Here is a 12,912-nt window from a genome sequence, read left to right as displayed (position 1 = left end):
TGCTAGATGCTGACTAGGCCTCAATCACTTGTTTCAGATCACAGCGGCTCTCCAGACTAGCAGTGGTATTGTACCATAGACAAGTGCTCTAAACTGGGCCGTTATTGGGATGCTCATCATTATCAAACCAAAATACTGCATCTTCTCCATTTCCTAGGAAGACAGATCCAATGCCAGCATGCAAATGTGGGACTTCCTCTATTCTGCATTCATCAATCAGCACAGTACATTTTTTCCATGAGCAGCAGGCGTTTGCTTCTAAAAGGAGGAAGACTCTGCTGCAGCAGGAGCAAAATCTGCATCTTACTAAGTGACAATTGCACCTCCATTCAGAAGGTTAATTCAGGGTAGTGTTTCTCAATCTCGGCAATATGAAGATGGACAGGTTTCAAACCCCAGAATTTCCCAGCTAGCATGGCTAGCAGGAGAATACTGGGAGTTGAAGTCCACCTATCTTCAAGTTGCCAAGGGTTAGGGTTAGGAAAACACTGATTTGGGGGATTTGATTTTTCCATCCCCCCCTCACTTCCTTCTTCCAAATGGCCTATCTTGCCAGACAAAGAAAATTGACCCTGAATCTGGTTTCTTTCTCTGGGGACCATCATTTCTTTCAGGAAACAGCTTTGCATTGCTTTTAGTTCTGCTGACTAAATTCTGACTCACAGATTGTTAACAGAAGACAGGGCAACTGCAGTAACACATTACAGTGAATTTCATATTCTGAATTTTGGTCATAATGCAAATAAGATTACACTTGAAGAGAGAATTAACCAGGAGAATTAACCATTCCTGCCCCTTATTCCCTTTCAGTACCTGAGTACCTGCCTAATTCCAACATTAAAAGCAGAGATTTGTGAGAACTCCAGAGAGACTACTTATCCAACTCCTGATCCTCCCAACTGCCAGCTTTGGGCTAAAGGTATCCCTCACCACAAAGCCTCACATTTGCTTACTTATTGCAAAGAGCTGGCACGAAGTCTGGTTAAGATAAATTTGTCATATTTTTTTTCCTTGACAAAAATTAGTTATACAAAATTCAGCCGCTTCCTCCATGTAGCCTCACTCTTAGTTTACATCTTGGTTATGCCAACATGTGGCAAAGAGACAAAATCCAGGAGCTGATTTTATAGATAAGTTACACATTGAAGTAACGTTTTCAGAAATTTGTAGATCACTGACATCCTAAAAGCAAAGCTGCTTCTGTACAACACACTGGGCCAGTTTAACACACAGCATAACCCTGGCCAATTTTAATTCTCAATTCAAGTGAAGCTAAGAAAAATATATATCATGTGTTCTACATTCTACATCAGAGGGCCCCAACCTTTCGGACCTCAGGGACCACTAAATTCATAATTTTAAATCTCGCGTACCACTAATATGATCTGCCAAGTGACCGACTGGGTGGGCGTGGCTAGGTGGACATGTGACTGGGTGGGCGTGGTCAAGTCGATGTCACTCATGTCGAGGGGCGCCTCGCCGGCCTCTACTCACTCCTCCCCTCCCAGCCACGCCTCGCCTCCCCACTGGGGTCCTTAGGGACCCAACAGGAAGCAGTTGTTGGAGCTAAGCAGCCACCACAAGAAAGAGTTGGCAAAACAGCTCAGTTCAAATTGGATCTGACCGAGAAGGAGGTTCAACAGAAGCACCTCATTGAGGACTACGAGCATAGGCTTTCCAAGCAGAGGGAAGACCTGTGGGAGTGCAAGGCCAGGTACAGACTCCTGGAGGCTCAGCAGGCTGAGATGGTCAGCCAGTTGCAGGCCATGATACAGTCCCACTGGAACGAGGCCCTCCAGCCTTTGCCCAAAGCCCCACACCAGGAGGCTGAAGCAGACCCCGAGTTGGAATTTCTGTCCCCCTCCAATCCACACAAAAAGACCCTGAAAGGGAGACTCTCTGCAGCAACACAAATGTTCATTGCACGTATCCCACCCAGGGGCTCTAGTTTGAGGATCCCTGATTTAGTGCAATATTAAAAAATGCAAATTTTTTTCTGCAGACCACCAAAATTTTCTTGCAGACCACCAGTTGGTGACCGCTGTTCTACATCACATCCACAATTCAGGAGTCTAAACAGAAAAACTCTCTGGAAACTGGGAAACTGGGATTACATTTTGCATGGTGGGAAAAAAAATCAATGAAAGATGGAGTTCAAAAATGGGCCAAATCCAACTGTGAATGGCAAAGAACAAAATTCAGAACAAATTCCCCCAAAACACCCCTATGGAATGGGTAAGGCCTGGAATTAGGCTGACTGCACCATTCTTAAGCCTCCTCCCACTTCCTCCCAATGATGTAATTTTTACAACAAAAGGTTGGAAAGAATTCCAAAAAGTAGGCTGTTTAAAAACCTTGTTTTGGTGGTAATGGCAGCTTAGGTTTTGTGCCAACATAGACCCCCTCAGGTAGTTTGTAGTTCAATTTATTTTGGAAATCCAGAAAAATATGTCAACTCTATAACCAGGCTAAATCCTACAGGTGCTTTTTTAAAGAGGCAACTGGGCTTTCTGGTTTTTTTCTTTGAAGATGTTTCCCTTCTCATCCAAAAAGCTCTGACTGGGTGGTGGGGAATGGAAAGATTTTTACTCCTTGCAGACAGCTGGTCATTTCCATTCTTTTAGCGAGTCAATAAGGTCACCTGGAGGTTTATCTGTGTCCTCAGAATCACCTGAGTGGTGCAAATGGGTGCGGAGCCTTCTTGGAACTGTTGAAATGACTGTATTGAAGATTGGAGATAGATGATATCATATCCCTCCCCAGGGGTGAAATCTAAAAATTTTCCTTACCGGTTCTGAGGGTGTGGCTTAATTGGTGGGCGTGGCTTGGTGGTCAGATGACTGGGTGGGCGTGGCCAATAACAATAAATAATATAAATAATAAACAAAGTATAAAAAGCAATAAGAGGTACCAAAAACCAACTTTCACACTTTACACACACACAACACAACACACCTGACTCACACACAATGTAAAAGCAGCTGCACTTCACACTTCACACAGCCACAAAAAGCTCAAAAACCAACTTTCACACTTTACACACACACACACACAACACAACGTACACACACACACACACACAAAATGCCACATACAGCTTTCTGAGATTTTGTGTGATTGTGTAGTTGAAACACTACAGAAACACACCAAATCTCAGAAAGCTGCACAAACATTTTTTTAAAAAATGTTTTCTACTAGTAAGAGTACAATTAAGGTTCTGCTGATGAGGAACTCAGGTGAGATCGCCAGAAGAGACTTTTAAATTATTTTTTTTAAGTTTAAAGGCTCTGCCAATCTCAGCTGAGGGGCAGGATCCTCAAAGGCTTTTTTTTACTTTTAAAGGCATGTTTCGGCTGAAGAAAAACCGGCTTTTAAAAGTAAAAAAAAAACCCTCTGCTGATGGTGCGGCTCAGCAGAGGCATGGGGGCGGGGCCAGGGATTTTTGCTATCGGTCCTCCGAACCAGCAGCCACCATCGCTAACGGATCGCGCGAGCCGGTCCAAATCTGGGGCTGAGCCAGAGAGGCCGGCCCTGCAGAGGGGAGCCCCGACGGCCCTTCCCCCTCACTCTCTGAGTCACTTTCTGGCAGGAGGCCAGGCCCGGGGGGGGGGGCTGGAGCCACAACATGTTGAGAGAGGGCTGCTCAATTTTGACATAGATGGCCTCTTTGACCCCTCTTTCAAACCAGTGGTCCTCTCAGTCCAAAATGTTGACTTTGCTGTCTTCAAAAGAGTGGCCTGTGTCTTTTAAATGCAGATGGACTGCGGAATCTAATCCTGATGTGTTTGTTCTCCTATGTTGTGCCATGTGCTTAGAAGTGGTTGTTTTGCTTCTCCAATGCACAGATCTGCACATGGCTTGTTGCATTGTACTGCATATACCACGTTGTTCACTTTATGTCTGGCTAGACAACCCCAAAGGCTAAATATAAATGTCTATCAGCAAAGCATGGCTCCTAGACTTGGGTGGGGGGTCCTCTCTCTTGTATAAAGTTGGGACCTGTTGGCTACCCCAAAGCATCCCCACATACTCACTTTGAGATCCCGATGAACGATTCCCAGATCATGCAGGTAATTCACAGCCTCTAGCACCTGCCGGATGAGCTGGCTAGCATCCTTTTCTGTGTAATAGCCTCGTTCGATGATGCGGTCAAAGAGCTCTCCACCTGTCACTCTGCACCCAGGAGAGAGCTGATTTACATTCACATTCTTTCAGCAAGAGGAAGAATCCAACAATCAGGAATGATCTTCTTTCCCAATTGAAAAGGGAGGCTAGGGAACCTAACCTGCAGCTTATATGGGTAGTGCTGATTTGTTTATTTGATGCCTTTGAGTCAGTTTGGTGTAGTGGTTAAGACATCACACTAGAAACCTGAAGATCAGAAACTCAATCCCACCTTAGGCACAAAGACAGCGGAATGGCCTTGGGCCATGGAAAAAGAAGGGCAAACCACTTCTGAAATCTTCCCGGGAAAATTGTCCAGACAGTCACTGGGAGTCAACACTGATTCAAAGGCACAACTATATACTCATATATACATACAAACAGTGGTGAAATGTAAAATTTGCTACTACCGGTTCTGTGGACGTGGCTTGGTTGAGGGGGGTAATGTGACTGGGTGGGTGTGGCCAACTTTTTTTTTAACTTTTAAAAGCATTTTTTCTACAACCTCTTTGGCCAAAGAGGTTGTAAAAAAATGCTTTTAAAAGGCTCTGACAATCCCAGCTGAGATGCCTGATCATCAGAGGCTTTTTTTTAACTTTTAAAAGCATTTTTTCAGCTGTAGAAAAAATGCTTTTAAAAGTAAAAAAAAAAACCTCTGATGATCGCGCAGCTCAGCTGGGCATGGGGTGGGCAGGGATTTTTGCTACTGATTCTCCGAACCACCTGCCGCCATCGCTACCGGATCGAATAATCCGGTCCAAACCGGGAGCATTTCACCCCTGCATACATACATATATTTGGTATGGTGAGCTGCATACCAGAAAAAGGCAAACTGGTCCTACAAACTGGGATCCTTTATTTGGAGGGTTCAAGGTGTTATCTCTCTCTAGTTCTCTCCTCCAAATTCATTCTTACATGGATTTGGAATAAAACTAAGTATCTCAAATATCATTTGCTCTTGATTCTCCGCAGACTTGCCTTCCCTATGTTATCTGATTACTACAACCAGCCCTTCCCAAGATGCCACCCTTCAAATGCAGTTCCTCAAATTACAATACTGCACCAATCAGAAAAAGATTAATTTTAGTTGTAACCTCGTTGGATGCAAGGACCTTTTCCTCTGAAAGAACTACATGCATTGTTGTGATCTACAAAAGAATTGTAATGCCATTTTATATCCTTCCAAAAGTAGACATTTATCCCAGAGGACAAATTGCCCCCCCCAGACCTCACAAGTAGAAACATATTCATAGGGTAGGGACTTCTACTCACAGCTGCATGGCGAGGTACAAATGAGTGGGGCTTTCATAAATATCTTCCAGAGCGACAATGTTCTCATGTTGAATCCTACAACAAAAATTAGGAGAGTGAAAGACAGCCAACGCACCAAGAATCTACCCTCACCTTTTCAGAAAGGTATGTGTTGTCAAGCTCCAGGGAAAGCAGAGAAATCCGGGCAATCCAAATGTGTATAAAGATTTATTGTAAGCTCAAGTTCTCTATAAGAATCTGAACTACTAATGGTCTAGGGCAGGGGTCTGCAAAACTGGCTCTTTTAAGACTTGTGGACTTAAACTCCCAGAGTTCCTCAAAGCAAAGCAAAGCAAAGCAAAGCTGGCTGAGGAACACTGGGAGTTGAAGTCCACAAGTCTTAAAGAGCCAAGTTTGCAGACCCCTGGTCTAGGGAAATTAGTGGGAGTTAGGAAAAGAAAGGAATTCAAGGTGGGCTGGACTTAGATCTCTTGTGGGCACGAAGGGACTCATGACTGATGATGCATTTGACCCCTCCCTTGGACTCAGCCTGGCCTTCTCCTACATGTGTAGGAAGCATAATGAAAGCCATGTAGCTACTCCTAAGGCTGAAAGTTTGATCAGAGCTGGTTGAAGCCCTACTCAGATAGGAATCTCACTAGGGACTCCTCTCTATAGTTAAAGATTGCTCTCCACCAATCCTTGAGCAAAAAAGTATCCTGACATAAAACCTGCTGCTCCTATTGCCAACCACTAGCCAGCAAATGGTGCTTATTTACTAGTGCTTGTTTATTACATAGGGAGCAAGTCAAGGAGTTTGGTGGGTTTCTGTAGTTTGGCGGGTTTCTGTAGTTTGGCTTCCCTCTTCTTCCACCAAACATGAACAGCTGGTGAGAATCTACCAGTTACACTCTTTAACTAGGATGCAGCAGAGGAGGAAACAAGTTCTGGCAGGTGGATTATGTATCTGCCAGCTGTACACTGGGTTGTGAGAGATAGCAGAAAAAGGGGAGAGCAGATTCTGATGCTATGGTATGATTAGAAATGTAGCGGGTCAAAAGGCCAGCTCTCCCCAATTAAGCTGACTTCTCTCCCAGTTGTGGTGTGGAAATACACCACACAGCTCTCCCACATTTTTCAGCAAAGCCACACAAAAAAAGGGAGCTGATGGGAATCAGGGATAGCTTCATGGTGCAGCTGAAGGGTGTGGATGGGTTGGGTGATAAGAGAATTTCCCCAGTATCAGTGGTGAAATCCAAATTCTTTTACTACCGGTTCTGTGGACGTGGCTTGGTGGGCATGGCTCGGTGGGCATGGCAGGGGAAGGATACTGCAAAATCTCCATTCCCACACCACTCCAGGGGAAGGACACTGCAAAATCCCCATTCCCTCCCCACTCCAGAGGGAAGGATATTGCAAAATCTTCATTCCCACCACACTCTGGGGCCAGCTAGAGGTGGTATTTGCCAGTTCTCCGAACTACTCAAAATGTCCGCTACTGGCTGTCCAGAATCTGTCAGAACTTGCTGGATTTCACCCCTGCCCAGTACTTATTACTATTTTCAGGTGATTTGTAGACATAGTTTTAGTGCTTCCTTGAAAGATCAGTAAATCCAGGTTTAAAAGTAATCTAACTGATAATAATGAAGGGGGAACCGCATGGTACAATAGGAGTCTTTTTCCTAGTGTTTCCCACTGCCCCAATTCCACTACCTGTTAGCTGTTAGTTGGGATGATCTATTTTTTTAAACACAGGTCTTTTAGTTGGGGATCAGTTTGGAGACTTGATGGGTCCTTGAGTGGCGCAGACTGCTAAACAGTCTGTTATTAACAACAGCTGCCTGCAATTAATGCAGGTTCAAGTCCCACCAGGCCCAAGGTTGACTCAGCCTTCCATCCTTTATAAGGTAGGTAAAATGAGGACCCAGATTGTTGGGGGCAATAAGTTGACTTTGTATATAATATACAAATAGGATGAAGACTATTGCTTAACACAGTGTAAGCCGCCCTGAGTCTTCGGAGAAGGGCGGGGTATAAATGTAAATAAATAAAATAAATAAATAATGGGTAGAGGGGGAGAAGCTGGTTTAAAAGACCCACATTCTCCTACTACTGTCCTCAAATGGACAGAATGGTCCCAGAATATAGAGAAGGACCAGATGGGAGAGATCATACCCCCATCAGCCTAAAGTTGCCGTTAGGTGCCGGGCTGATCCTGTCCATTACGGGTGTCGCTAAATCCTAAGGGAGAAGACCTTGTTCAGGATGACTTAAGGCAACTCAGATGTGAGTTGGCAGTGAGCTGAAGGAGAGCATGACAAAAAAAAAACCCACAACTGCTAAGACATGTTTATTCCATAATTAAGGATAAATGGGAAAAGGTGATAGGTAACTGTGAAACAATTACTATTGTTAACTTTAACCTGGCCGAAGAAATTCTTAGGAAAAGTACATCACTCCAAGGTTCTTGGCTGAATAAATAAAATTATCCCTGCAAAATACACTGAGAACCCTGCTAAATGTGGTGTGCTTCTTATTTAAGCCCACACATTCCCTAAAGTTAAAAGAATGGAAAAGTGCACTCCAGTGAAGGAGATCAAAACCATAGGGAAATCCTTACCCAAAGAGAAAAGGCATTGCCTTCCGAGTCCAGAACTGTGATAGGTTGGCCTGTGCAAAAAATTCTTATAGGACAAGTTGCCTCTTTGATTTTCCCTTTGCCATACAGCTAAAAGGACAAGCAATGTTATCTCTTTTCCATGTCTGGAAATTGGACTCTCTACAAGATCAGTGAAACATCATCTATACTTGAATTAGGTTGTTATTATTATAAGAATAATTGTTGTTTCTGAACAAAATGAAGCCCCAGTACAAAACTGGATCCTGAGCACTGAACCAGGAAATTCATTTTACATTTTACTGGAACAAAAGTGCAGAAATGCCAACTGACTTACTTTTTGAGCACAGCAATTTCATTCTCCACAGCTGCTTCTTTACCGCGCAGTGCTTTTTTAGGAATACATTTGAGGGCTACAAGGCGCTGAGATCCATGTTCCTGGGCCAAGACCACTTCTGAAAAGGCCCCTCTGTAAGAATAAGAATTAAAGGGATACAGTTGCAAGAACAATTCAGCAGTATACACATAAGTCTGTTAATGTACTTTATGCCCAACTAAATTAAGTGTGATTTCTAGGAAAGCTGGATTTGGTTTTGTTTTGTTTGGTGTCCCCCCCCCCACCTTAAATGCCTTGGAACCTTTTACTGGATTGGATGTTAAGCAAAAACAGCATTACGATTATAAGGGGGAAAGCGTTGCCATGCCACCAATGTAATTCTTTTAACTCCCTGCAGATTGTCTGAGTTTAGAGTTGCTACATGGGGGGCGGAAAATGTTCAGTTTGCTTCAAACAGTTCTGGGACAAAGAAGCAATTGTGTGTTCCGCTTCAAAAAATGGTATCAAGTCAATAGAATTTTGCCTTATTTTATAAAATGGGAGAGGGGGACAGAATGAGTAGTTCAAAGGTGGGGGAGGGAAAAGGTTGTTTTGTTTTTGGGGGAGGTTACATTTTGTTTTTGGCTTTGCATGAGGGAAATCATTCAAAGTAAGCAAGAGTGACCAAAATACAAAGGTGGTAGAATTTTTTGAGACTTACTACACAGGCTCCCCCAAGAGTCTTCAACTCTTTCTCCACCCCCATTCCATCTTTGCTCTACCACACACCAAACTGGAGCTAATTCAGGTATGTCTGATCCTTTGGTTGATGCTTTATGATTTTGGAATAAATTGGCTGAAGCATCCTCCGGTATTGAGTATGCAAACTGGTAACATGCATATTTTTCCAGGGCTGGCTGACTCATTCCCCTGTGCGACCCTGATCTCCTAGTGCTGCAGAGAAAACAAGAGGGAGGCATTCCCTAGGAAACCTGAGCAAAGGAGAGGAAGAAGCCCGTTTGATGTCCCTCTGGAAAGGGATTTAGATTGTCTGCCTTTCATCCAAATTAGGCGGCTTGGTGCATTTGGTTAAGAAAGAGTTAACCTCTCTTCTCTCCCACCACCTTCTGCAAATTCCCTCTGGCTCCTGGTCTATTATTGTCCAATGCACGTCAGATATGTCCGAGGGCATCAAAGCCAATGGGATTGCAGTATGCAAATGAAGCAGATCTGGCTGCAGCATTCCTGGGGTCTGCAGAAGAGGCTTCCAGGAGGAGGAGGAGGAGGAGGAGGAGGAGGGACCACATCCAGCCGCAGAGAGAGAGAGAGAGAGACCCGGCTGGGCTGGTGGGGGGCAGGATGAGGACCTCAGGGCAGGGAAAGCAGATGGGGAGCAGTCAGCATCATGATTGGGATGGAGAACGGGAGAGTGGAAGGCAGATCTCAGCCCTGCAAACGCTCTGCAATGTTGCACATGTGAGATTATCTGCCACTCGGCGGGGGAGGAGGGGGATGCTTCTATAGACATATATTTAAAATCGCACCATCTTTAACACCAATCCAGTGCTTAATACTGGAGGGGTACTGAAGACAAGGAGGGAAGCGTGGTTTAACTGCATGATAAATGTGCGGGGACAGGATTTGACTGGGAAAGGAAAAAAAGAGAAATGGAAGCAGGTGGAGGGGAAGCAAAATGACTGACGCTCTGACAGCCTCCTTCAACCTTGCACCTCCAAGACTCTGAATCCCCCAGACCACATGGCCTATGAGATCCCCAACAATTCATCTTCCCAAGTTGGGGAAGGGGAGCATAAAAGTCGAGAAGGGCTAACCCAGAGCATGGAAAGTAAATATGTCAAGAAATGGAGGGTGAGATGAAGCCCGCAAGGGCAGGATTCCCAGAGCAGGAGAGCGTCCATGCAAATCTTGAGCCAGCCCTTCCTTTTTACTCACGCGCCCAGCTTCTCCTTGATGTCGTAGACACTGGCAATGTCTTCCACTGTTTTCTTCCAGCCTTTCCCAAGAGGCATTATGAACAACAGCTCAAAGCAGGCCGGCCAGAAAGAGCTGGGGATAGGGAGGCAGAGAAGAGGAGGAAAAAGTCACAAACAGGGAGGGAAATTTGTAATGGAAACAACTAGAAAGGGGTCAGTCTGTTCCCATGGCTCCTTGGGCCAAAATCTCCCAGCCACTCCTCTCTGCTCTGTGATACTGAAGAAGAAATTTTGAGTCTGAAATGGAGATTTAAAAGGGAACACGCAAATACATTTGGAGCTACACATCACCAGTTCCAAATATTCTTGAAATAAAAGGAAAGGCAGTTTTCGGAAGATCCCGTGTTCTCCTGTGCTTAATAATACCTGAGGAGGTCTCCCCATTTCAGGGGTAGGATCTACAACCACATTATCTGCAAGTTTTTTGAAGAAATTATCCCAATGTCTGGAAACTGCAATTTATCACAACTGGAGGCCACCAAACTGCCAGAAGCTAAAGTTACCCTGTGGTGTGTTCTGTCCAAATGGTTTAAGGTTTGATTATAAAGGCACATTTGAACCAAGCAAAGGTAGAATTCTGTTCACATCTGGACAATTAAGAAGATGCTCCCCATGGCCACATACCTGGGGCTATAAAAAACATGGACCCTGAAGAATTTGAAATCAGAAAATCCCAATCGCAGATCATTTTGATCTGCAAAATGCCATGAGTTCCTATGGAGTCTAGTGGAATAAAAATAATTTAAAAAATAAACACCACATTTGGACCACTTTGGCAAATTTTGGGGTTTCTTATTCAAGCGTCAATAGCGCCTACAGGCAACAGGAGGTGGAAATTTGTCACAGTGTCATGAGGGGTTTGCCAACTTCTGCACATCCACTTGTAGTTCGAAGCATGAGAACAAGCCAGGCTGGAGGCTGTTTTGTCAAGTAAAAGCTTAATATAAACTCTTAAGTAAAGCTGTTCTAGAGAGTAAAAAAATAATTACAAAAACAAAATGGTTATGAAAATCTACCATCTTTGACTGTTTCCCCTAATATTTAGGAAGAAGTATCAAAAAATGAGGAAGTAATGGCAGATTCATTAACAGCAACAAATGATAATCAGTGGTTTTACAGAAAGAAAATTATATAGTGTAAAAGCTGATTAGCTATATTATTCCTGACGATATTATCCCCGGTCATAATTTTGTTTCTTTAGTATAATTTACTAATAAAATGTAAAATAACCAGCTTACTATTTACACATCTGAGATGCTGGGAAAGAAGTAATTCAATCAATCAACTTTTATTTGGTTTTAGACCAACAAAAAGACAGGTAGCAATAGCAATAGCACTTAGACTAATATACTGCTTCATAGTGCTTTTACAGCCCTCTCTAAGCAGTTTACAGAGTCAGCCTATGGCTCCCAACAATCTGGGTCCTCATTTTACCCACCTCGGAAGGATGGAAGGCTGAGTCAACCTTGAGCCTGGTGAGATTCGATCTGCCAAACTGCTGGCAGCCAGTGATCAGCAGAAGTAGCCTGCAGAACTGCATTCAAACCACTGTGCCACTGAGTAATCCTCAAGATAATCCTCGACTTAAAATCACAATTGAGGCCAAAATTTCCATTGCTAAGCAAGGCAGTTAAGTGAGTTGTGACCCATTTTGCCAACTTTTCTGCCACTGTTGTTTAAATGAACCACTGCAGTTAAGTAGATCATGCAGTCATTATGGAATCTGGCTTCCCAAATTGACACTGGGTATCCAAACCTGGCTGAGAAGGTCACAAAATGGTGACCACATGACCCCAGGATAACCCATCTGTCATAAATACCTGGCAGTTGCCAAGCATCTGTATTTTGATCACATGATGCTACTACAGCAGTTGTAGGTGTGAAAACTGGTCGTAAGTCTCTTTTTTCAGTGCCATAAAAAGATTGCAAGTCAAAGAGTAGCTGTAACTCACTACTAGGCAAGATGGTCTGATTTGTATTTGTTTTCAGAATTAAGACAGAACCTGGTTAAAATCTTGAAAAATTCTCTTGTACATATTTCCCACTGCAACAAAGAGATGTCCACTCAACTGAATAGAAGAAAAATTGATCTGGACAGATTTATTAAGAAGTGTGCTTAGGCTGTCGTTTCAAATGAAGAACATATCTTTTCAAATGATAAGAACAAGCAGTATTTCACACTTTTATATTCCATTTCCACATCAAACTTTTGCTTTTGTAATCTCTATGTGTGCATTTCTACAAATGCATTCATGTGTGAGAGACAGAGAAAGAAATAATTGTAAGCCCTTTTTGCAGCTACTTTGGCCAGCTTTATTATAAAACACGATTACTTCAGGAAGGAAAAATAGAGAGAGAGAATATACTTCTTTTATCCTTTAAATCACTGTCTGAAAAACCCCATGTAAAGAAAACAGATCAATGTCCCCCACCAAACGAATCCTTCTACATGTGCCAAATTACATAATCCCCTATGCCTTAGAGGGCACCGGGTTGGAGAAGACCAATTTGGGAAAAGAAGAACAGACAAGAAGGGGAAAACTCTCATTATGGCATTTTTTCTTCTCTTC

At 43.5% G+C, this 12,912-nt stretch overlaps 1 protein-coding gene across 2 annotated transcripts in view; it reads right to left on the bottom strand.

Annotated features, from left to right (window-relative positions):
* PNCK (pregnancy up-regulated nonubiquitous CaM kinase) overlaps window positions 1-12,912 on the bottom strand; it is a 34,383-nt gene that overhangs the window by 18,121 nt on the left and 3,350 nt on the right. For both annotated transcript variants that reach the window (XM_058173916.1, XM_058173917.1), the window contains exons 2-5: window positions 10,302-10,415; window positions 8,370-8,501; window positions 5,437-5,511; window positions 4,035-4,173 (exon numbers count right to left, since the gene is read on the bottom strand). In XM_058173916.1, coding sequence (XP_058029899.1) covers window positions 4,035-4,173; window positions 5,437-5,511; window positions 8,370-8,501; window positions 10,302-10,378 — 423 coding nt within the window. In that variant the 5' untranslated portion in view covers window positions 10,379-10,415. The remainder of the gene's footprint in view (window positions 1-4,034; window positions 4,174-5,436; window positions 5,512-8,369; window positions 8,502-10,301; window positions 10,416-12,912) is intronic.

The sequence above is a fragment of the Ahaetulla prasina genome, chromosome 2 (genome assembly GCF_028640845.1).
Source record: "Ahaetulla prasina isolate Xishuangbanna chromosome 2, ASM2864084v1, whole genome shotgun sequence".
Classification (NCBI taxonomy): Eukaryota; Metazoa; Chordata; class Lepidosauria; order Squamata; family Colubridae; genus Ahaetulla; species Ahaetulla prasina.
This window is presented reverse-complemented; position numbering and strand designations above follow the sequence as displayed.